Here is a 25917-nt window from a genome sequence, read left to right on the forward strand (position 1 = left end):
GACAGCTACATCCACCTGAGGAAATAGTCTCTGCACGTCCACTCTATCTGTCCCCCTCATCATCTTATAAACCTCTATAAAGTTGAAGTTTTTCTATGGTTTTCTGTATAATTTCTGTGTAATTCTATGGTTATAGAACTATAGGTGTCCTACAGTGCCATTCGGCCCATTGATGTGGGAGGAAACCCATAGAGACACTGAGATCGTGCAAACTCTAGTCACCGAAGACTACAGTCAAAATTCCTTGGCGCTATGAGGCAGCGGTGCTAGCCACTGTACTACCATGACTTTCTCACTCGAATAAATCAAATCTTTTAATTATCTTAAACATCTCAATTAATCTCTCATATTCCAGAGAATGCATAGCGGATGAGAGTGTCGGCTCTTGATATCAAGGCAACATTTGGCTGAATGTGGCATGAGCCTCCTTAAAATTGAAATCAGTGGAAACCAGGAATGGAGTGGCTAGCAATCTCTACTGAGTGGAATCATGCTACCACAAAGGAAAATGTTTGTGATTGTTAGAGGCCAGTCATCTCCATCCCAGGTCATAGCTGCAGGAGTTCCCTAGGGCAGTGTTCTAAGTCTAGTTACCTTCAGCTGCTTCATCTGTAAGTTTACCTTCGTCATAAATTCTGAAATGGGGATGTTCACTGACAGCAAGTGATGGATCAGTCCTCCCTTCTCTTGCCACCCTGACCCTTGCATCTATTTAGACATATAATCCAATACATATGTTGCATAGCTATTATTGATTCCAGCTACTATTTCATGCTATGTCAGCCTTACAGATAATCCCACTGTGACCAGGAGGACAAATTTTATTTTAATTGCATCATGCAATATAAATTCATAATATCCCATTTATAGTGGTGCAGATGGTAATACTTATTTTGGTGACTGCCATGCTGCAGCTTGTATTATTTCATTATTGGAGAGTTGGCAAAGGGAACAATAGAGGGAGGAGGAGAGGATACAGTATTATTCACTTGCTTCCATAAGCTCCCTCCTCCCTCCCCACACGCTGACACAGCACTGATCCTCTCACTTGTTAACTTTGTACCACTAGAAGAGAAGTTCCAGTTCTCTGACAGTGACTTGTGCTGCGAGCGCAGGTGGCAATTGTGCAAGATCTGGCATAAGGCAGCATGATGTCTTCCCCTGGCCTGTTGTGGCCTTTTTACAGGCGGTGACTCCATCTTATTATTTCTTTTTCTATTTATTGACCTCGGAAGATATCGTCACACATTGTTCAGTACAGGTTAAGGATCTCTTGTATGGTAGCCAGAAGGATCTGCGGAATAATGGCTCTAGCTCTCCAGTCACAGTTTCCTCTCTCCCATCCTTGCTACTCCAATCTTAGAATTTTTCAGTGCTTAAGTAACAAGAACAGGATGAATGGAATCCATGATTGGAGGAATTGGAGCAATGATGAACAATGAATACACAGGGCTGTGACGAACGGTCATCTTGACTCAACATAAGAACATAAGAAATAGGAGCAGGAGTAGGTCATCTAGCCCTTCAAGCCTGCCCCACCATTCAATAAGATCATGGCTGATCTGAAGTGGCTCAGTTCCACTTTCCCGCTTTCTCCCCATAACCCTTAATTCCCTCGTCTATCAGAAATCTATCTACCCATGACTTAAATATATTCAACGAGGTAGCCTCCACCACTTCAATGGGTAGAGAATTCCAGAGATTCACCACCCTTTGAACGAAGAAGTTCCTCCTCAACTCCGTTCTAACGTGCCCGCCCCTTATTTTGAGACTGTGCCCCCTAGTTCTGTTTTCCTTTCTAAGCGGGAAGAACCTCTCTACCTCTACCCTATCTAGCCCCGTCATTATCTTATATGTCTCTATAAGATCCCCCCTCAGCCTTCTAAACTCAAATAAGCACAGGCCTAGTCTATTCAATCTCTCCTCATAAGCTAACCCCCTCATCTCTGGTAACAGCTTGGTGAACCTTCTCTGTACTCCCTCCAAGGCCAATATATCCTTTCACAAATAAAGGGGACCAAAACTGCACACAGTACTCCAGTTGCGGCTTCACCAGTGCCTTGTACAGTTCAGCAAGACCTCCCCTGCTTTTATATTCTATCCCCCTCGCTATAAAGGCCAACATTCCATTCACCTTCTTGATCACCTGCTGCACCTGCAGACTGAGTTATTGCAATTCGTGCACAAGGACCCCCAGGTCCCTTTGCATTGTAGCATGCTGCAGCTTTTCACCCTTTAAATAATAATTCCTCCTATTTTGTTTACCAAAGTGGATAACCTCACATTTGCTAACGTTATACTCCATCTGCCAGGTCCTTGCCCACTCAGCCTATCCAGATCTCTCTGCAGACTTTCTGCGTTCTCCACGCAATTCGCTTTTCCACTCATCTTCGTGTCATCAGCAAATTTTTTTACCTTACACTCAGCCCCCTCCTCCAGATCGTCTATGTAAATGGTAAACAGTTGAGGCCCTAGCACCGATCCCTGCAGCATGCCACTAGTCACCAACTGCCAACCAAAAAAGCACCCATTGATCCCAACACTCAGCTTCCTGTTAGGCAACCAATCCTCAATCCATGCTAACACTTTACCCCCAATTCTGTGTACCCTAACCTTCTGCAGCGACCTTTTGTGAGGCATCTTATCGAATGCCTTCTGGAAATCTAAAAACACCACATCCACCGGTTCCCCTCTGTCTACCGCACTAGTCACATCCTCATAGAAATCCAATAAATTCATTAAACACGACTCCCCCTTCACAAATCCGTGCTGCGACTTCTTGATCAAACCATTCTCTTCTAGGTGTCTTGCTATTTCTTTGATGGATTCTAGCATTTTTCCAACTATGGACATTAACCTAACCGGCCTATAATTCCCTGCCTTTTGTCTGCTACTTTTTTTTAAACAGCGGCGTAACATTAGCTGTTTTCCAATCCTCCGGCATTTCCCCAGAGTCCAGCGAAATTTGATAAATAATTACTCAGGCATCCGCTATTATTTCTGCCATTCCTTTCAGAACCCTGGGATGCATTTCATCCGGTCCCGGGGACTTGTCTACCTTCAGTCCCGTTAGTCTACCAAGCACTACCTCTCTAGTGACAGTAATTAAGGACCTCATCTCCTACCATCCCTCTATCTTTAATATTCAGTAAGCTATTTGTGCCCTCCTCCATGAAGACCAACACAAAAAACTTACTTAAAGCCTCAGCCATTTCCTCGTTACCCACCGCTAAATCCCCCCTCTTGTCCTCCAAGGATCCAACATTCACTTTAGCCAGTCTCCTCTTTATATATTTGTAAAAACTTTTACTATCATGTTTACATTTTAGAGCTAGTTTAGCTTCATACTCTATCTTTCCTTTCTTTATTGCTTTCTTAGTCATTCTTTGTTGTTTTTTAAATCTTTCCCAATCTTCTAATTCCTCACTAATTTTAGCCGCTCTGTATGCATCGGCTTTTAATTTAATACTTTCCTTTATTTCCTTCGCTAACCACGGCTGGTTATCCCTTCCCTTACAGTCCTTCTTTACCATTGGAATGTATTTCTGCTGAGTACCAAAAAAGATCTCCTTAAAAATCCTCCACCGTTCCTCAGCTGTCCTACCAACCAATCTGCGCCCCCAATCTACATTCGCCAATTCCGCTCTCATCTTATCATCCTCCCCTCTGTTCAAACAAAGGACACTGGTTTGGGACCCTACTATCTCATCCTCCATCTGCATCAGAAATTCAACCATACTATGATCACTTGTGCCAAGAGGATCCCTCACAAGAAGATCCCTAATTCTACCTGCCTCGTTACACAGTACCAGATCTAAGATAACTCGCTCCCTCGTAGGTTCTGTTACGTACTGTTCAAGGAAACTATCCCGACAGCATTCCAAGAACTCTTCCTCAAGCCCACATTGTCTGACTTGAGTCAACCAATCAATATGCAGATTAAAATCCCCCATAATTATCGCTGTTCCGTTTCTGCACGCATCAATTATTTGCTTGTTTATAGCTCGCCCCATGACTCAACGTAGGCTGAATTCTCTTTCTGCAGATGCTGTCAGACGTGCTGAGATTTTCTAAAATTTTCTGTTTTTGTTTCAGATTCCAGAATCTGCAGCATTTTATCTTTTAATACACAGTCTTGCCCTGTCTCATTGGTTCCCTGTTAGATTGCATTCACCACATCTTAGCAACTCCAAAGGAAGAAAGTCCTTAGCAGTGCATTCACACCTGCCAATCTGTTGTATAAAGTCCTGGAACTCCCACCCCAACAGCATCATGGGTGTAGTTGCTCCACATGGGCTGCAGAAGTTCAAGCAGGTATCTCACCACCTTCTCAAAACCAATGGTGGGCAATAAATGCTGACCTAATGATGCTCACGTCCCATGAATGAATTTAAAAAATCTTTATTTTTCATCCATAAAATGAAGTACATTGCAAGATGACCTTCATAGACAAATCAACATTAGGGAGAGAGGATCAGAAAATGAGCTTAGCAAGCACATCACCAACAATCAAAAAATGAATAGAAGAACTTGTTTACATCCAGCGTGGGAGGGATATAATCTGCACTAAGGAGCAACTCTGCTCTTTTCTGCATTGCTACTGCTTCAGCTACTGCTCTATCATTTCCTGCTGTCAGCAATTGAGAGTTAATTTTTTTTTAATATTCTGACAGTTGCTGAGAGTTTTGGAGATGACCTGCTTTTTTAAAAAAAAACCTGAACTCTGTTTCACTCCGGTGATTAGATTTCAAGAGTAGTTCATTGCAAATGCTTTGTGGTGACATGGTCAGTCATGTGAGGTGCTATAAATCCAATACTTTCTTTTTCTGAATGTAGGAATATGCACCTTCATTAACCACTCAAAATGCAAATAGATCAAATTGTATTACTTCTATATTGTAGAAATTCCAATGTGTTTTATGCATTGGATGGTTGATGACAAGGTAATCTTTTTTGCTTGACTCATTATTTAAGAACATTCTGCTGTAATATCTATAGTTGATAGATCTTGTTGACATCAGGGTTGTTGCTGTCCGAACAGTGCAGAGTCATGATATAAAAATATTGGATAGTGATGTAGAATCAGTTTGCGTTGAAATTGTGAATAACAGAGGAATGAAGACAAAGGTGGGAATAGTCTACAGACCCCTAAAATGAAACCTCTCAAAGTCGGAGCATAAATGGGGAAATATCAAGAGCATGTTTGAAGGGAACTGCAATTCTCATGTGAGCTTTTAATTTGGACAAACCAAACTGGCAAGAATAGCATAGAAAAAGGAGTGTATGAGGGATTGCTTTTTGGAGCAGTATTTTATGGCACCTACCGGGGAATGGGCTATTTTAGATTTGGTTTTGTGTGAAGAAGGACTAATAAGGGATCTTGTGGTTAAGGACCCCCTGGGGAATAGTGACCACAATATGATAGAATTCTGGATACAGTTTGAGGGTGAACATCATAGCTCCATAACCAGTGTCTTCAACTTGAGTAAGGGCAAATAGTAGTATGAGGGAGGAATTGTCTAAGATGAACTGGGTAAACAAGCAAAGGCAGATATTCAGGTAGCTGGTTCAAATGCTCAGCAGGAGTTTATCCCAATCAAAAAGAGGGATTCCGTGAGAAACAGGCAAAATCCATGGTTAACACATAAGGTCAAGGATAAAGTTAACTTGAAAAGCAGGATAAACAAAGTGGCAAGGCATTGTAGTAGACCAGAGGACTGGGAAGTTTTTAGGATCCAGCAGCAAAACACTAGAAAGGAGAAAATGAATTTTGAGAGAAAACTTGCATGCAGAATTAAAACAAACAGTGAGAGTGTCTATGGATATATAAATAGGAAACAGGAGTCTAAGGTGAATGTGGGATCTCTACTGAACGAGGCATGTGAATTGATAGCAGCAAACAAGGAAATGGCGGAGATGCTAAATAAATTGTTTGCCTCAGTCTTCGTCGTGGAAGACATTGCAAATGTCAGTAAGTGATCAGATGAACTGAATTCATAGATAACATAATAAAACTATTACTGTTTTAGACAAACTTCAGGAGTTAAAGGCAGACAAATCACCAGGACAAGATGAACTGCATGCTAGGGTTTTAATGGAAGTGGCTACAGAGATCGTGAACTCATTGATTGAAATTTTTCATAACTCACAGAATTCTATGAGGGTATCAGAAGATTGAAAAACAGTCAGTGTGACACCCCTTTCTCAAAAAGGGAGAAAGGCAGAAGGCAAGAAACTATAGGCTCGTAAGTTTTGTCTCTACTTTTGGCACAATGCTGAGTCAGTAATGAAAGAGGAAATAGCTAATCATTTAGGTTTGTAATTTTTATTAATGATCTGGATGAGGGTATAGTTGGGTGGATTAGTAAATTTGCTGATGACACCAAAGTCGGAGGTGTGGTAGACAGTGAGGAAGGGCGTCATAGTTTGCAGGAAGACTTAGACAGGCTGCAGAGCTGGGCCGAGAGGTGGCAGATGGAGTTTAATGCGGAGAAGTGTGAGGTAATTCACTTTGGTAGGAATAACAGATGTGTCGAGTATAGGGCTAACGGGAGGACTTTGAATAGTGTGGATGAGCAGAGGGATCTAGGTGTATGTGTACATAGGTCCCTGAAAGTTGGGAATCAAGTAGATAAGGTTAAGAAGGCATACGGTGTCTTGGCGTTTATTGGTAGGGGGATTGAATTTAGGAGCCGCAGCGTTATGTTGCAACTGTACACAACTCTGGTGCGGCCGCACTTGGAGTACTGTGTGCAGTTCTGGTCCCCACATTACAGGAAGGATGTGGAGGCTTTGGAGAGGGTGCAGAGGAGGTTTACCAGGATGTTGCCTGGTATGAAGGGGAGGTCCTATGAGGAGAGGCTGAGGGATTTGGGGTTGTTTTCGCTGGAAAGAAGGCGGCTAAGAGGGGATCTTATTGAAACATATAAGATGATTAGAGGTTTAGATAGGGTGGATAGTGATAGCCTTTTTCCTCTGATGGAGAAATCTAGCACAAGGGGGCATGGCTTTAAATTAAGGGGGGGTAGTTATAGGACGGATGTCAGGGGTAGGTTCTTTACCCAGAGGGTGGTGAGGGATTGGAATGCCCTGCCTGCTGCAGTTATAAATGTGCCTAGTTTGGGGGCGTTTAAGAGATCCGTGGATAGGTTTATGGACGAAAAGGGATTGGTTTAGGTTAGTGGGTCATTGTTTTGTAACTGGTCGGCGCAACATCGTGGGCCGAAGGGCCTGTTCTGCGCTGTTATGTTCTATGTTCTAGGAAAGCTGAATGTAATCAGACTTAGTCAACATGAGGCGGTGCTCGACAGACTAGAGGGACTGATTATGGACAAGTCCCCAGGACCGGATGGAATGCATCCGAGGGTTCTGAAAGAAATGGCGGAGAAATGATAGTGGATGCCTTGGTGGTTATTTTCCAAACGTCGCTGGATTCCGGGGAAGTGCCGGAAGATTGGAAAACGGCTGATGTTAAGCCGTTGTTTAAGAAGGGTGCCAGGCAAAAGGCAGGGAATTATAGGCCGGTTAGTTTAACGTCTGTTGTAGGTAAAATGTTAGAATCCGTCATCAAGGAGGAAATAGCGAGGCATCTTGAGGGGAATTGCTTGATAGAGCAGACGCAGCACGGTTTCGTTAAGGGGAAGTCGTGTCTGACAAATTTACTGGAGTTCTATGAGGATGTGTCTAGGGCGGTGGATAGAGGAGAGCCGGTGGATGTGGTCTGTCTTGATTTTCAGAAGGCGTTCGACAAGGTACCTCACAAGAGGTTATTGCAGAAGGTCAGGGGACATGGAGTTGGGGGTAGGGTGTTAGCGTGGATAGAGGATTGGTTGTCAAATAGGAGGCAGAGAGTGGGGGGTGTTATTCGGATTGGCGGATGGTGACTAGTGGAGTGCCCCAGGGGTCGGTGCTGGGGCCTCAGCTATTTACCATTTATATAGATGATCTGGAGGAGGGAACCAAGTGTGTGGTGTTAAATTTTGCTGATGACACCAAGATTGGTGGAACGGCAAATTGCGCGGAGGGTGGTGAGAGTCGACAGAAGGATCTAGATAGGCTGGGCGAATGGGCCAGGAACTGGCAAATGGAATTTAATGTTGGCAAGTGCGAGGTGGTCCACTTTGGTAGGAATAATGGTAGAAAGGATTATTACTTACGTGGCGAAAAACTGCAGCAGGCGACGGTGCAGAGGGACCTCGGGGTCCTTGTGCATGAGTTGCAAAAACCCAGCCTGCAGGTGCAGCAGGTGGTCAGGAAGGCTAATGGGATGCTGGCCTTCATAGCGAGGGGGATTGAATATAAAAGTAGGGAGGTCTTGCTGCAGCTGTATAGGGCATTGGTGAGGCCGCAGCTGGAGTACTGTGTGCAGTTTTGGGCGCTGTACTTACGCAAGGATATTTTGGCCTTGGAGGGAGTGCAGAGGAGGTTTACTAGGCTGATGCCAGAGTTGAAGGGGTTGAGCTATGAGGAGAGGCTGAATAAACTAGGCTTGTACTCGTTCGAGTTTAGAAGAATGAGGGGAGATCTCATTGAGACATATAAGATGATGAATGAGATGGATAGGATAGAGGTGGAGAGACTCTTCCCGCTCAGAAAGGACAGTAGGACTAGGGGGCACAACCTCGAGATAAAGGGGGGGCGGTTTAGAACGGAGTTGAGGAAGAACTTCTTCACTCAAAGGGTGGTGAATCTCTGGAATTCTCTGCCCGTTGAAGTGGTGGAGGCTACCTCGCTAAATATTTTTAAGACGCGGGTTGATGGGTTTTTGATGACAGGGGATTAAGGGTTATGGGGAGAGGGCGGGAATGTGGAACTGAGCCATGACAGATCAGCCATGATCTTATTGAATGGCGGGGCAGGCTCGAAGGGCTAGATGGCCTACTCCTGCTCCTATTTCTTATGTTCTTATTTTATGAATGGTAAATCATAATAAATTTGCTTGAAGTCTTTGAGGATGTAACAGAGGGATTAGATAGAGGGAAACCTGTAGATGTAGTGTATTTAGTTTCCAAAAGGCATTTGTTAAGGTGCTGCATAGGATGCCGTTGCATTAAATAAAAGTCCATAGAATTGGAGGAGTGTGTTAGCATGGTCTGAAAATAGAATTGAAGTGAATGGCTCCTTTCGGAGTGGAAAGATGTAACTGGCATAGTACCACAGGGATCTTTTCTTGGCCCACAATTGTTCACTATTTACATAACAATCCAGAGGAAGGAACTGAATGTAAGGTCTCCGAATTTGCGAATGATATGAAGAAAGGTGGAAGGGCAGCTTGTAATAAGGATATTATGATGCTGCAATAGATTGGATAACTGGGTGAAAACCTGGAAAGTGGAGTTTAATGTGGGGAAGTCTGAGGCCATGCATGTTTGGTAGTAGGAATCAAAAGGCAGATTATTATCTAAATTGAGAAAGACTGCAGGCGAGTGAAGTATAAAGGACTTGGGTGTCGGAGTGATTTTTTTAAAAAATTTATTTGCCCATTGAATATGGGTGTCACTGGCTGGGCCAGCATTTATTGCCCATCCCAGAGGGCATTTGAGAGTCAACCAGATTGCTGTGGGTCTGGAGTCCCACATGGGCCAGACCACATAAGGAAGGCAGATTTCCTTTCCTGAAGGGCATTAGTGAACTATGTGGGTTTTTATGACAATCAGTAATAAATTTGTGATCATCATTAGACTTTTAATTCCAGATTTTTATTGAATTCGAATTCCACCATTTGAACCGGGGCCCCAGAGCGTTACCCTGGGTCTCTGGCTTATTAGTCCAGTTACAATACCACAACGCCACTGCAGGCTCACTACCCCACCCCACCCCACCAGAATTGAGTTGGCTCTGAATTGGTTCTTGGGATTTCACTTGACGTTTTTCAATTAGATTAGGCCAAGAGTACTCCCATGTTATGAACTACTGCAGCTGACCTTCGGGCAGCTTTGTGATTTTCTGTCGTAGTTATTTTTTCATTTCGAACCATGAAGCTGAGGGTCAGAAGCAGCAACTTGTCAGTAAAACTGACCTGAAAGACTGGCTTTAAAATAAAAATTGGATGTGACTGTTCCTAATTTTTTGAAGTCAGTGTTTCAGGGTTGAAGTCCTGATGCTCAATCTAGACAATGATGAGAACTACATGCAGGAAACTGAGTCAAGGTCTCCCAGTTTTTACATCTTGTTTGCTTTCCTCTCCCGTGCCTTGGATTGAGGCAGTCCATGTTATGCACATGGTATAGATAATGGATATTTCCTTGTCAAACAAACAATATTTCATAATATTGATACAGTAGAATTTGTACACTCTGGCTTGTTTAATATTGGGATCACCAATAGATTGCACATAAACTTGCTGCAGTAACTAGATGTTGTTCCTAATATTAATGATCCATTTTGTATACATATCGAACACAGTATTTGCAAGCAAGCCAGGGCTCATGATTCTTCTCCTTGGCACTGTCTATATCCTCTACAGTGTCTACTTTAACACCAAAGACCATACCACTGCACATTTGTAGAGTTAAGGAAGGAGCAATTGTAATGTTGCTTCAAAACCTGAATCCAAAACATGGGGTTTATCATTGAATAAGATTAACATTTAGGAAGCTTTTTCCTTTAATAGTTGTTGAAAGCAGATTTCAAGGAAAGAAAGCTTTCATTTCTTGAATAGCACTGAATACATCAGATATAAACCTTTCTTTTCAGCTTTGGAGAAAACAGTTCCCAATTGCGCTTTCATATTCTATGACCAAGTAAGTCACAAGGCCACAGTCCTGACATGTTTCTCTATTCCTAGGACTGCTTGTACACATGGAAGCTTTTCCAAAAGCCTTAATTATGTTAAAGTTTTTGGGTGGAAGAAGAACTAGAAATCTTGTAACTAAAGAAGCACTGTTGTAATAAAGATACTAATTTAATTGCAGATATTTTTCAGTTCTCTATGAAGCATTTAACAGGTTATTTTGTTATCCTGGGCAGATTAGCAGATGTCAGGGAAGGTAGAGAGAATTTTCTGATACAAGTGGTCTAAACTATGGGAAGCTAAAAATCTCAAAGGAGGGTAGAAAAGACTTTTTTTTTAAAAAACTGCATCTTGCATTTTTTTAATACAGCAGTGGTGAACAGCATATAGCTCAGGTGATTTTTTGGAAATTATTTTTGGGGTGATTTCTTAAAAATGTTTATGGGCTCCCTTGACAAAAATTGTTTTTTCCCCCAATGGACTTGTATGAATAAACTTTGCTATGCAAAGTCAAGATAAGTGAATGCTGCTTTAATCAACTAATCCTGTAGATTGGTGATGGTCATTGGAAGAGTTGTTCTTTGTGGTTTTAAAGTGGAAAATTAACAACGCTTAGTTAGAAATTAGAGGTTTAACACTATAAATATTTACAAAACAGCATTTTGCTTTAATATTGGGCAGCACTGTTCTACACTTGCTTGCAGACTGAATGGAAACAAAACTGTTGCTAAGATTGTCTTCCAGTATTTGAAGCTCTTTCTGGCTGCTCTTGGGGTTCTTGTCTTTGAGACTACCTTCATTCCTCCCTCTCTCCCTCCCTCTCTCTCTCTCCCTCTCTCTCTCCCTCTCTCTCTCCCTCTCTCTCTCCCTCTCTCTCTCCCTCTCTCTCTCCCTCTCTCTCTCCCTCTCTCTCTCCCTCTCTCTCTCCCTCTCTCTCTCCCTCTCTCTCTCCCTCTCTCTCTCCCTCTCTCTCTCCCTCTCTCTCTCCCTCTCTCTCTCCCTCTCTCTCTCCCTCTCTCTCTCCCTCTCTCCCTCCCTCTCTCCCTCCCTCTCTCCCTCCCTCTCTCCCTCCCTCTCTCCCTCCCTCTCTCCCTCCCTCTCTCCCTCCCTCTCTCCCTCCCTCTCTCCCTCCCTCTCTCCCTCCCTCTCTCCCTCCCTCTCTCTCTCTCTCTCTCTCTCTCTCTCTCTCTCTCTCTCTCTCTCTTTCCCCCCCCGCTTCACCTTCACTCATTCTGTCTTCTCATGAAATGCTAGGTGTTGTAACATGATTACACGTACATAACCAAGTTACAGACAATTAAATCTTGGATTATAGTTCAATATATTAAACTAATTGTATTTGGAATAGTCTTGTGTGTTTCTGCTATTATGTAAATTTGTGGATTTCTGATTTATTAGGGATGTTTCTGCTATTGAAAATCAATGGATTATTAATAACCACTTTTAAAAACTGTCATTTTGTTTTTCCTTGTATCTATTAATAAAATGCATGGGACGTTTCTTACTGCAAAGTATCATAAATGCAAATCTTTCATTTTGAAGTTCAAACTAATCATTTTTTTTTTCACCCTAATTGCAGTAAGAACTTCTCTCGTTCTGTTCAGGTGACTGTATTTGCAATGATACTTGGTGCATTTGTTGCTGCCAGGTAAGATTCATTTAATTGAAGGATTAGCTAGGATTGTTAATCTTTTGTTTAATAAATGTTTTATTATTTTACTAAAAATTCATCAGCGAACTCTTAACTGTTCAGTAGCTGTTCTCCACATTTCCAAACAAAATGATAAATGTTATAATCTATTGGGCTTAGTTCCACCCTAAGATCTGACTTGCCCAGTTGTGTAACAAATTGGGATCATAACATAGATGGCAATCTACCTAATCACATTCTCCTCACTCTAACACTTCATAATCTTTTTCAAACAACTACTACATTTCTCTTTTTTTGAAAGACAAAATAATTGATGGAATAGTCTTAAACAATGATTTGTGAAAACAAAATTGACATTGTATACCACCTGCTCTAAGTAATTATTTACCAAAGTTCACTGTCAAATCTTTTTTCGTCTTCAATTTTTCCTCAACTGCTCATCACTTTTTTAAGGATCAAGCTCTACAATCTTTTCTCCAGTGTCTCTTCCAAAGAATCGGAGACGATTAGGCAGCTGTCCTGCTGTTGAGCTCCTCCTCTTTCAGGAATATTGGATCAGGATTGGCTCAAATCCATCAATAATCTGTAGACCCCTGACTCCATCTGACTTTGACTACAGATGCTGGTGTACTGTGGCCAACATAGGCTAAAATAACTCTAATTTTTCTTGACGCTAAGAGGATGGGTAGTGCATGTTTAGCCCTTACCGAATGTACAGTTGAGTTAACTGAGGAACATCTTTGGGAGAAAAATAATTATTTTTTCCACCAGTCCCCACCTGCTTTCTCCCCCTGTAAGAACATCAAGCATAGAAATCATAAATACACCTTCCTATGTGGTTCCTTCGGTTCCACAAACATTCTGTTGTGAGGAACGTGAGCATTAGAAGATAGACAAATCAGTTGTCACCCAAAGAACCTTGAATTTGGGTTTCTTAACATGGAGCAAGCACACTTAATATTGGATTGAAGTTAAGATTCTGATGCTAGCCTTGAAATAATAAAACTGAGTACGCTTGCTTCCAAAGTTATACTCAGAGATGCATTCTAGACATTTTAAATTATGATCTAAATATGATAATAGTGTTTTGTGTGTGCATTTCTGTTTTGATGTAGGAACTGAAATGCAATAAAAATGCACTGGTTTCTTTCAGTTCTGACATGGCATTTGACTCTTTTGGATATGGATACATTCTTACAAATAATGTATTAACAGCTGCCAATGGAGCTTACGTCAAGCAAAAATTGGAGTCAAAAGTGAGTAGTCGTTTTTTAAAAATTGTTTCAAAACCTAATGTTGAGAGTTTATTCTGGAACATTTTGGAAATGATTCAAAATCTTTAAATATCATGTTCCAATCCTCTGAAACTTCCTGGCATTTCCAATTACAATTCTATGCTTCATTGAAAGTACTATTTCTGAAGTGGTTGTAATTAGATATGTTTTCCTCTTCAAGAAAAATAATCAACAGGGGTTAAAAGAACACAGCGCATACGTGAAATCCTACTATTGGGTAATGAAGTGAGGTTTTCTTTTCCCCCAGTTTTCTCCCCTTACCTCTTTTATGGATGTTGAAGTGTCATCTCTACAGTACTACAACTGTTGTACTGAAGATGTACTTGGCTAAGCTGTTGCAGTACTGTTGCAACAGGGTACCTACCTGTCAATGTGGAACATTAAAAGGACTGTGCAGTGAAAAAGTGAAGAACATTTCAAGGAATCTTTGAGGATGCTGTTAATTTGAGATGGGAACTCTGACCAGTTGTAAAATCAGTGTTGAGTAGGACAATGTTTTTATTTTTTGCTTGCAGCTCTCCTGTCTTTTGAATCATGGACTGAAACAGCCTCCATAGTGTTTAACTTTTAGAATGATGGTTGTTGGAATAGAAGCTCTAGTTGAGAGGAAGTGCATTGTTGGCTAGGAGATTACGTCAGATGGGATGGAAATCTTTTTACTTTATAAAATATATAATGGGGAACTTAACACACAAGCTTTGATTCTCCAAAATTTACGGAACATTACAATTCTTTTCAGTTGCTACAGATCTCAGTATTTGTGAGATAAGCCATGTTTTATGTATAAAAATGTAATTCTTACTCTTGAGCAATTTTTTTTTGTTTAGTTTTATCTTGGCATTTTATTGAAAAAATCTTTTATTGTGGTGACTCCTTCATGTTCTTTCTGAAGGCCAGACAGCTAAATCCTTTCAAAACTGAATCAGGTTCAAAAATCTAGATCAAAATTCTTTTTAAATAAATGTTTGCTGAGCAGTGATTGAGCCTGTAGAGATGTCCTGTTGTAGGAAAACTTGAATTTGTGGTTAACTTGTGCAAGATCTTAATTAGACTGCAGCAGGCTGTTGCCCTTCATTCTTTTCTGCTGCACCTTATTCTATGCCCCTTTAAGCATTCCTTATTTTTTTGGTCATACACATTCTCTCCTTTGCACTACAGAGAATCACAGATTTGTTATGCTGCAGAAGGAGGCCACTTGGCCCATCATTTCTGCTCTCCAAAGGAGCCATGATGTGGGTATGCCAGCGTTGGACTGGCATAAACACAGTAAAAAGTCTGACAACACCAGGTTTTAGTCCAACCTATTTATTTGATAATATACTCACAAGCTTTCGAGGGACACCCTCTTCGTCAGGTGCACCATGGCTGTACTTTTTCTCATACCTCTGTACACTGTTTCAATTCAGGTAATCATCTAATGCACTTTTGAATGTCTTGCTAGAACCTGCCTCCAAACTGAGGTGACTGTGCAGAATCTGCATGTTCTCCCTGTGTCTGTGAGGTTTTCCTCCCTGTGTTCTGGTTTCCTCCCACAGTCCAAAAGATGTGCTTGTTAGATGGATTGGTCATGCTAAATTCTCCCTCGGTGTTCCCGAGCATGTGCTGGAGTGGAGCAACTAGGGGATTTTCACTGTAACTTCATTGCAATGTTACTGTAAGCCTACCTGTGATACTAATAAGTAAACTTAACTTAAAAAATTTGAACAGCATCACACTTCCAGGCAATGCATTTCAAACCTGAACCACTTTTTGTGTGAAAATTTTTTTCTCACATCACATTTGCTGCTTTTGCAAATCAGTTTAAATCTGTGCCTCTCATTCTCGATCCTTTTGCAAGCAGGAGCAGTTTCTGTCTATCCTGTCCAGTCCCTTCATGGTTTTGAACATCTCTATCAATATTCTTCTTAGACTTTTCTCGAATGAAAACGGTTCCAACCTCTCCAATTTATCCTCATAACTGAAGTTTCTCATCCCTGCAGTCGTTCTTGTAAACATCTTCAGCACACTTTCCTGTGATGTGGCACCAAGAACTTACATGGTTTCCAGCTGAAGTCTAACTATTGTCTTGGACAATTTCCTTATTCTTGTACTCAATGTCCTTGTTAATAAAGCCCAGAATACAATACATTTAATTAACAGCTCTCTCCACCTGTCCTGCTACCTTCAATGATTTATACATATATTCAGGTTCCTCTGCTGCTGAGCTTGGTCTTGCATGTGCTTTTTGACGTCCATTGTTAAATTTGCTTGCTCTTGTGTTCGCTTCCTCTTTCACATGCTCACTCGTTTTCGTGCATACTGTGCCAGCTTGTTCGTTTCTGTGTACACTCACACATTCTCTTGTATAAGTGCAAACTTACACTTATTTGTTCTCTGGTGTTCCACCCTATCACCATCCCCTATACCCTTGTTGCCACCTGGAATTAGTTCACCTTGATTGCATGTTTGTGATGCAAGAAATTATTAGAACTCAGCTAGTCTCTAGCCTATGACTGCTATTTCCATTGAGAAGCCTCTTACAGTAAAGGAATGCCTTGGAATGAAAGTTAGAGCATCTGTTTAGTTGCAATATTGCTACCTAGGGAACATGGGAGCACCCATCTTACATCTTTCTTCAAGGGCTATACAAAAGTTGTGATGATACCAGCATATCTCTGTTTTTGCAAGTAGGTACAAATAATCTTGGACAATGTGGACATTCTTTAGCTCAGTTTTACAGGCTGCTGCCCTTGGTTTATCTGCAGCTGTCCCAATAAGCAGGGTTCGAGCAAACTTTCCCAAACGTTGAGCTGCAGACGACACACACACACACACACACACACACACACACACACACACACACACACACACACACACACCAAGGAAACCTCAAGCATTCTCATCATATCGGCACCCTTTTCTGCCTTGAAATGGGTGCAAACACAAAAATCAAATGTAAACAAATCTTTGTTGCCTGTGTCTATGCATGAATTAAGAAGAGGCACACCGTTACAAATACATTTGCCAGCTACATGGCTCCCTCACATTAACCCCTGGCCAAGCCACCCTCCTGTGTCCCCTTAACATTAACCCCTAGAAGTACTATCCACTTCAGGAGTGAGTAATCTGGTAATTATTTTTTAAAAAACTTATACAAATTGTCATTTTTAATGGGAGGAATGATGTTGGAAAGCTGATTCTCATATTCGTCACATGCACCTCTCTTTCCTTCACAAACATATACACACTCTCATTCCTCATTCACACACATACACACCTCTTTCCCACCACCACTACCACCCCACCCCACTTGTCTGCTTGCTTGCCCCCTCAGTTGCGAGCTTGTTCATGCTTGTATGTTACCTGCACTCCTGGGGATAACACCCATGCTCCTCTTCTGTAACCATGGCATCACATAACCAATTGACCTCCCAAAAGGACATCAGACTATATCTTGATTGTAATTGCAAGTAAAATAGGATTGACCCAAATGGTGGGGGTACGACTCATAAGTGAGCTGTCTTCCACATGGAAGTAAACTTAATATGTGGAATAGTTAATGTTATCACTGATCTTACTGTGGTGCCTGCAGATCAGCCTCATTGTTCATTGGAAAAAGGGCAATTTGTTTAAAAATCCTTGATTGAGGAGCCCACTTCAGGTTTTGCTTCAGAAGCATGCTGTGCAATAAAGTCAGAGTGCTACTCATTTACTCTTTGGATCCATGTTTTAATATAGCTTAAATTTCCTTTCCTGAACCTGGAGTGGAACAAGTTGGTGCTGTTCGTTTCTTAGCAAGAAGGTAATTGATGTAGAAAATTGTATTGCAGGTGTTCTTCTGTAGCTGAGCTCTGTTTAATGGATACCAGTGCAGCTTTGAAATATCAAGCTCCTAAAAATAATAGTATTTTTCTGGGCAAGTACCTGACCTCTGCTCAACAGTTCAGCAATAACAACTCAGCTGTATTCAAGAATTCCATGGGTGGAAATTCCAGGTGCAACAATCCTTTTTACCACTGCTTCATTGTGATTAGGTTTGAAAGATGTTTGTGCTGAGGAATAGAAGACTTCTTGTTTTAAACGCTAAATGTCAAATGCAGAGTAAAAATCGCACTTTTCTGTCCAAGGTGTATGCCTTTGACTGTACAAATGTGAATTTTTTTTCTATGTTAACCATACAAATAAGATAGAGAATGATGTTGAATTGGGTTTTGTGCTGAAGGCCCTTAGTTGAAGGAACTGAGATTGAAAGAATAGATTTTTTTTAAAACAGAATCCCTACAGTGTGGAAGGAGGCCATTCGGCCCATCGAGCTTGCTCTAACTCTCAAAGGAGATTTTACTCACCCCCCCCCCCCCCCCGCCCCCCAACCTCCACTCGCGCCCTCCCTGTAAACCCATGCATTTATCATGGCTAATCCACCTAAACTACACATGTTTGGACACTAAGGAACAATTCAGCATAGCCAATCCACCTAATCTGCACATTGTTAGACTAAGAAGAGAAACTGGAGCACCCAGAGGAAACCCACACACATGATGAGAATGTGCAAACTCTACACAGAGAGTCACCCAAAGTCGGAATCGAACCTGGGTCCCTGGCACTGTAAAGTAGCAGTGCTAGCCACTGTGTCCTGGTGCCTCCGTGTTGGAGTTTTTGAGCTCAGTTCCAAAGTGCTTGGCGAGAAATCCTCCTCCCACAATTTAAACTTTGGTCTCAAAAATTAAAGGCTAATATTATTTCACTGCACTGCTCAGAGCTCCAGTATTTATGTTATGTGATTATACTGATTACTGTGGTTTCTTTTTAGGAGCTGGGTAAATATGGATTACTTTATTACAATGCCCTCTTTATGATTTTGCCTTCAATGGCCATTGCATACTTCACAGGTGATCTTCAAAAGGTAAGCATTTGGCTTTTTTAAACAAAAATTTGAAACGCTGGTGTTCTAATTTTCAGAGTTTAACAATGAATTAGTTATCTCTGGCACAAGTTAGTAACTGAGATATGCATCAATCTGCCCCTGATGCATTCTTTTTCGTCCAACTATCTTCCTCAGCATCCTTCCCTTTTTTCTTCTCGAGGATATCTATTGCCAATGCATGTGTCATTGCGGTTCCCTTTACAGTCCAGAGTCTTGCCTAAAGTTGTATTGCCCTAGATGCAGACTGTTTCTTGTCTTGTGAGCAGAAATTCCTAATCCTGCAGTAATTGTTTGCCACATCAGAAATTCCTAGCTGCAATGTGGCAATGAATCTATGTTCAGAGCTGAAGATAGTTTTGAGTAGTACCGTGCATTTTAGATTTTTTGGCTTTCTGCAGATACATTATTACTGCTAAGTACAAAACATCATTCTTAGCAAGTTCTTGTACCTTACAAACTGAGGTATGACGAATGTAGCATTGCCCTAGCTGATGACATGCACCTTCTAGTGCACCTATTTCGTTCTTGAAAGACCAGATTGCTTAGGCTTAACTGTAAATATATGCAAAACAAGTTTTTGAAAAATACACACTAAATACATTGTATTAGATTAATTTAACTTACAACACTTAAATTCATCAAACAATTAAATGCAACCAAATAAGACTGATTTTGGACTACAATATACCTTGCTGGACTTGAGTCCACCCCATGGAACCATCATCTGTTCATCCCTACACAGGCTACAGTACAGCAGAAAGGGAAATGCCATTGAAAGTAGCCAAAAGCTACCAAAAATATCTCTGAGCATAGAGCTGTCAATCAATGCCATCAGAGCTCGATGCCTAAATTCCCACCACCATTGACCCCCAACAATTCAGGATAGATTGGTAGATCCCTCTTATCAACAGCTTCCAAGCAATAACATCTTGCAGGAGTAAAAGGCTTTTGATACTTGTACGTTTATACAGCCATATGGCTGGGACGAGCCAGCTTTCAAAGTGGATGACTGAGACATCTGCAGCTGATTTTGAACTTCAGGGAGCTTTGAGATCATTGCTACTACAGAGAAACTAGATCTGCAGTGATCAGTTTAAAGTGAAGCTCAGTTGAACTTTTTTTTTAAAACATCTGAATTCTAATTGCTGGAAACAGGTTCTATCTTTACAGAGATGGAAAATAGGAACTTGCATAGAAACTAGTCAGAGTCAGCAGTGATAACATAAGAAATAGATACAGGCACCTGATTCACCATTCATTTAAGCTCATGACTGATTTACATCAGCAATTCCTAATACTGGAATATCTGAGCTGCGCTAAAGTTGGCATCAGCATTTTAAAATCTGAAAATACTCTTTAGCTTTGGATACTGTGTTCTAAACTTAGATTGACCATTAATATGACACAACCATTCCCTGACTTATTTAAGGATCCCCTGTTACAAAAAGGAACGTTTTGCGACTGCTGCTTGTAACTATGGTTAGTCCGTGATGGGTTTAAAATATTTCAATTTCCTTCAATGAAAAGGAAACTATGGTTAGCCCTTGATGGGTTTAAAGTATTTCAGTTTCCTTCTATGAAAAGGACTCCTTGTTTTGAGAGGGTATGTTTCAAGTCCTCTTTTCCATCTACTGAGTTAACTAGTTTGTCTGATGGCCAGATCTATTTCATTACAATCACAGACGCTAACCAAAATGAAGGTTTCTGCGAGGGGAGCAAAGCTGATCTCCAGTACCAAACCAGCCAATCCCTCTAGCAGCTGGTAACTTTCTTCATTATCAGGTGAATGGAGAGAAACAGAACAATGACACTTCCGTTTTAACCAAAATAATGTATTAAAGTTCCAGCTACTGGATAAACTGTTGAGAAAAGCTGTTGGAATAGTTACAGCCCAAGAGAACAGTTTGATAACACTCCAGAGGAGTACTCATCTTGTTCAACTGTGTGAATTGTAACAAAACTGTGAAATTTGTGAATGTTGTTTCGATGTATTTATCTCCAGAGTCTGTCTAATATAGAAAAACAAAAATGGTTAATTTTTGTAGCCTGGAAATTTATTACATACAGTATGGGCCTTCTAGAATTTTTTAAAAACCCTTTTTTCCTCAAGGGTGCTACCATGAAGAAAATGAACCTGACCTAAAAAGACAATTTTATCAACTGCAAGGAAACTTGGGAAAAGGAAGGCAAGAAATGTGTAGTGGGAGCCTGAAATTAGCTCAATGTGTTGATTGTATTCTTTAATTTTGGTGAAATGCTTTTGTAGGATTCTTAAAGTGCTTATTTAACTTGGATAGTACTTTAATTGTGCCACTCCTATTGCAAGGCAGCTAGTTGGAATATGTGAACACTGGATCATTTGTGAAAGATCCCCTGCTTGTGGCTGTAACAGTACAGAGCTGTTAGAGTAAATGCCCAGACTTGATGTCTGCCCAGTTGGAATCTTGTCAAGAAATATGTACCTTGTGGGGGAAAAAAAGAGACCAGGGAGCCCTGAATAGAATGGAGCTTCTGTTTAATATATTGCAGTGATTTAATTGACCGTGCTTTTGGCAGGTACTGTGGAAAATTCTGGGGAGAGAGAAAAAGTTTGCATATTTACAAGTTTGCAGATTTGTACATTTGGGAGCAGTAGCTTCAGAAACTTTTTTTTGTTGTGAGTGGTATTACTAACCAAATTTGCTTTCACCTTTTGAAATAGTTGCAGATTTTGAACATCAAATCTGTTCGCTGGTGCGATGTATCCAAAACACGCCAGTAATATGTTTAGTTGAATGATGGCCTGTTCCATGAAGATAGCTCATATTTTCCTAGAGCATAGAGTAGGACAATGAAAAATACCAGTTTCATTTTTGGTTGTCAAAAGATAATTGCTTAAAATAATTACTTTGGCTGAAAGGAGAAAGTATTTAAATTTCATGGAAATTACTCAATTCTTTACAATATTCTTTAATCAATTCTTTGCACAAGCTGTGCAGTGAATTAGTCTGATATACAGCATTCTGGAAATTTATTACGCTTACCATTGATTCCTGTGATGCATTCCATATTAGTGAAGAATGAAATTAGAAGATGAGCTGTTCTGGAGCAATGTGTTTTGCAGCTTTTGGAACTGATAGTTTTGACAGGTGTTTGGTAGCATGTTGCATACCCGTGTTTCCCAATATAGCCTGACGGAGATGGTAAAGTAGAGAAGTAAGTACTACTGTGTGAGGATAAGGGAATCCCTTGAGTAAGCATGGCAAGCAGGGGTTTGTCATCAGTTTTAAAACCACTTAACGTGCAATAAAAGATGACTCCAGGAGCCAGCAAGGAACCAAGAGCTAACCACGTCCAGAAGGAAATCAAGGCCATTCTAATGGGGTCACTCAGGGTGGGGCAGGGCCCACATGCTCATAGACTTGGTGATCATTAAAAGTCTGTCACTTAGCAATAAGTGATATGTTGCAAAGCCATAGTAGCAACAGGATCAGGATTTGGTCGCAAGTTAAAGAAAACACTGGAGGCTAGCAAATTAGTCACTGGTGGTTGAATTGATTTTTAAAAACCTGGACACCCCAGCTTGCAAAAATGTATTTCTACTGGATGGATTTCCATGCATTGTAATTCAGGCGTAGATTTATGATAAACAATTGGAAAAGTGATCCTTGAAACTGGACTGTGTGTTAGAGCTGACGGTTGCTGATAACCACAGTCTGTAGTAGACTGATTCATGAGGCCAGTGGGACGGAATTGTACAACCCATCCAAAAAAAACATTGAAAGGTGATGTTACTGGTGAACCTTCATTAAAATGCTTAGATGACAATGAAAAATCATTAAAACCTTGTCTTGCTGCTTACCGTACCAAAACCAAACCTCTGTTTTTTGTACTATCAAAAAAAAGGGCTGCATATAGCTGTTGATGTCCCACAACTCCCTGCTGTTTTCTCTACCATTCTAGCTGCATTCATCTGAAAATTGATGCCCGAGGCAGTGTTTTTCCTGTTGCAATAGATCAAGTTCTTTACGTAATTTTGAAAGGGATGACGGTAGTAGATTACGGAAATGGGAAGGGGTATTAATTTTAAATCCCAGCAGTTTGTTAATTTGATACTGGAGAAGTTGATGAGTGGATTATTGGAGTGCTGTGCAGCAATCAGGCTTTTAAATTCAGTTTAAAACAATTCAATTTTGAAAAATTGCCATAATAGGGAAAGGGAATATTTGTGGATTGTGCAGAGTCAACTTTGTCAAAGTTCAGATCTAATTGCTGCCCCTTTTTCCCCCTGCTGACCTTAACATAAGTGCGTATTAATCTTTTTAGTGTTGTCTTGTAAGGGTGTGGTTGATAACAGTACCAAATATTGCTATTTTTTAAATTAATGGATGATGATTCAACATTAAACCTGAGATTTTTGCATTGACAAGTAAAACCTGTATTTAAATTTATTGCATATCATACAAGGATCCATTTCAAACTAGTTAACTTAAAGATGTGGACAAAAAAATGAATAAGGGTGCTTAAAAGTAACTAATTTATAGACCAGGACGATGTGTGGGGCTGCTGTGTGTATAGGAATTGTTGCCTTTCCTTAGTATCTGCTTTATGCTGCAGTTTTACTGCTTAAATTTGAATGCATTCAAGATATTTTCTATTTTATGAGTACTATTGTACCCATTATTTTGTGTTTTCCATCACTATTTTTCTGACCAGTTTCCTCCTCCCTCTTTGGAAACTATGAATTCCTACTTATTGGAGTATAATTCATAAGTCAATGTTTATTCCCTGGTGTTTACTCAAGTCATTGTGCTCGATGTGCTTTGTTTATGTGCACAGACTATTTAACTAGAGGTGGCATTACGGAGTCTGAATGTATACTTGTCCAACTCCCCAAATGCATTACTTCTTTATTGGGATTTGCTGGATAATTAATCAGAGCAGGAACCCTGCACTTTTCCCTTTTTCATAAACCAAAGGGTCACCAAGACCACATTCCTGATATCACTCAGTACGACATTGCAACAGTTTTCTTCCCTGTCTTGATTGCATCTTTCAGATCATTGTATGTGGGGCAACATATGTTCACAGCACTTAGAAATTGCAAGATGACATAATTTGAAGTTGAAGCATCCGCATTCAGTAATGATTCTAGATTTCCCCCCCTCATAAAACGCCAACTTTTGCCTGCAGACTAACTGATGTGTGGGATCCGTGGAATTCACAAACTAAGAGCATATTGCAATATTTGAGTTAGAAAGCAATTTGAGCTGGCAATGTGCTGGGTAAACTGGTGTGCTGCTGTGCATGATGTCATTGCATTTCTATGCGTGCGTGGATGGATATCAGCTCGTTATATTGTGTTGACAGGAGTCAGTGGTCCTAATGTAGTTTGTTACTCGATGGAAAAACTGAGATATGTTTAATATACATTTTTCACATTTTAAGACAAGATTATGCGAGTTTTAAGAAGTTATTTTCCTTTTCCAGGCAATTGATTTTGAAGGCTGGTCAAATACATTGTTTGTCACACAGTTCCTGCTGTCCTGTGTAATGGGGTAAGTACATTTTCTTTATTTTAACTCCCCCAAATTGAGTTCTACTGTTGTATAGAAAAAATAATAGATTTGTGGCTCCTTTTTCCTATGAGTAGCTTTCATTTAAACCTGCGGGAGGAGCAGACAGTAAGAAACCAATGACCTACTTGTTATGATACTCAGCTGTACAGACTAGGAAGGTTCTAGGTTCAAATCTTTACTCTATATTGAATTATCTAATACCATCTGAGATAAAAATGGTATGCTTCAATTGGTCACTGTGTCCCTGGGCTACAAGAGCAGTTGGAAAAGAGGAGAAAAGTCAGTTTATACTTCTGAGGGCCGTGCAGTTATCATTTGAATGAAGGTAAGATGCAGTTCTGTTGGGATGCCACCCATAATCGAGTACTATCCTCAAGTTTGGTACTAACCTTGCACGCTTGTAGGACTGTACCTGAGCACCAGAAATGTATTTAATCTTTTAAAAGCATTTAGACGTTCTTTGCCCCTCTTTCATTCCATTCTGTTCCCAGAGCAGAAGACCAACTATCCCACTTTGTGAGTCAACCTGCCCTCACAATTTAGTCCTTTGACAGCGTTAGCTAGAGATTTGGCTATAAATCGAGGCAGTGTTGTATGTGTATAGAAAATTAAGGAAAATTCCTTGTTTCCCTATTCCTTTTCAGGTAAAGTTCCATAACCACCTTGCAGCTTGCCTAATTGAACATCTTCATTTAAAAGATGTGATATTTAGGGCCACTAGACCATCGCAACCAAATCTGCTTTTCTTCTCATTAAACATGCATGATCAAATATTAGTCTTGGGTGACAATCAGCAGTGGGTTACTTGCCTTCCAGGAAACCCAGGGTACTGATGGCATTTTCAGAGTTTTCCACTGGTATCCTGGTTGACAGCCAGATCCTGGGACCTTTGAGTTTGAATGACTCAGCTGCAGGTCAGTGAGAATTAGAAGATTGATGTCAAATGACACAGTTTGAACTCTGACTGTCATATTCTGGTTACTTGCCACTTACTATCTAGCTGTCTTATTTGGTTAGGTGAAAAATCAGGTGATGCGGGTAAACATAAGTACCAGCTATTATTATAAATAGCTGGGCATGGAAATGTGGGGATTGGGATGGTTTGTGAATAATTCAACTGCCAATCCTGTTATCTCAGTTCAATTTATCTCCTCTTAAAGAAATCTAATTCCCAATGGATTAGTTCTCAATGCCTGATAGCGATTGTTTTCTCTTAACGTATTGAATTTTTAAAATTTACTTTTTGATATGGTGCACATTATGTTGAATCTGTAAAATCATCAGTTTTTTTTGGTGTTCAGAATATTTTCTAAAGGCGAGGCTTTAATTGATCATTCAATTTTCTTTTTAAAGGTTTATTCTCATGTACTCTACAGTTTTATGCACTCAATATAATTCTGCTCTTACTACCACGATCGTTGGCTGTGTAAAGGTAAGATGGTACAGACTTGTCTTAAGTATTTTTTTTTCTATAGTGCCTTTTCAATCCTCTTTCTGAAGCTGAGAATTTTGAGGTTGCATGGCTGTTGGCTATGCTCCATTAGCAAGTGGCCAATTATCATGTGGCATACAGAAACAAATGTTATTGGTTATAGACCATAGTGAGAGTAAGGGATGCACAGTTGAGTCTCATCTTCTGTGCTCAATTAGCTCTAGAGGTTGCTTGATGGCAGTTATTATTGGAAACCTGAGTATATTATCTTTTTCCTCCCTGCTTGGCTCCAAATCTTGGGCACTGATGTTACGAAGAAAGTTTTTATTGTGATACCACACATTAT

The 25917-nt window shown here is 40.5% G+C and overlaps 1 protein-coding gene and 1 pseudogene across 1 annotated transcript in view; both read left to right on the top strand.

Annotated features, from left to right (window-relative positions):
• Positions 1-25917, top strand: part of slc35d1a (solute carrier family 35 member D1a) — a 55260-nt gene that overhangs the window by 21925 nt on the left and 7418 nt on the right. Inside the window, exons 6-10 of the mRNA XM_080195581.1 lie at positions 12312-12380; positions 13537-13639; positions 18468-18560; positions 24051-24118; positions 25493-25571. Of these exons, the coding sequence (XP_080051707.1) occupies positions 12312-12380; positions 13537-13639; positions 18468-18560; positions 24051-24118; positions 25493-25571 (412 nt within the window). The remainder of the gene's footprint in view (positions 1-12311; positions 12381-13536; positions 13640-18467; positions 18561-24050; positions 24119-25492; positions 25572-25917) is intronic.
• On the top strand, positions 21874-22537 carry LOC145348219 (adenylate kinase 2, mitochondrial pseudogene; annotated as a pseudogene).

This window comes from Carcharhinus amblyrhynchos, chromosome 9, assembly GCF_965287045.1.
Source record: "Carcharhinus amblyrhynchos chromosome 9, sCarAmb.v2.hapA, whole genome shotgun sequence".
Classification (NCBI taxonomy): Eukaryota; Metazoa; Chordata; class Chondrichthyes; order Carcharhiniformes; family Carcharhinidae; genus Carcharhinus; species Carcharhinus amblyrhynchos.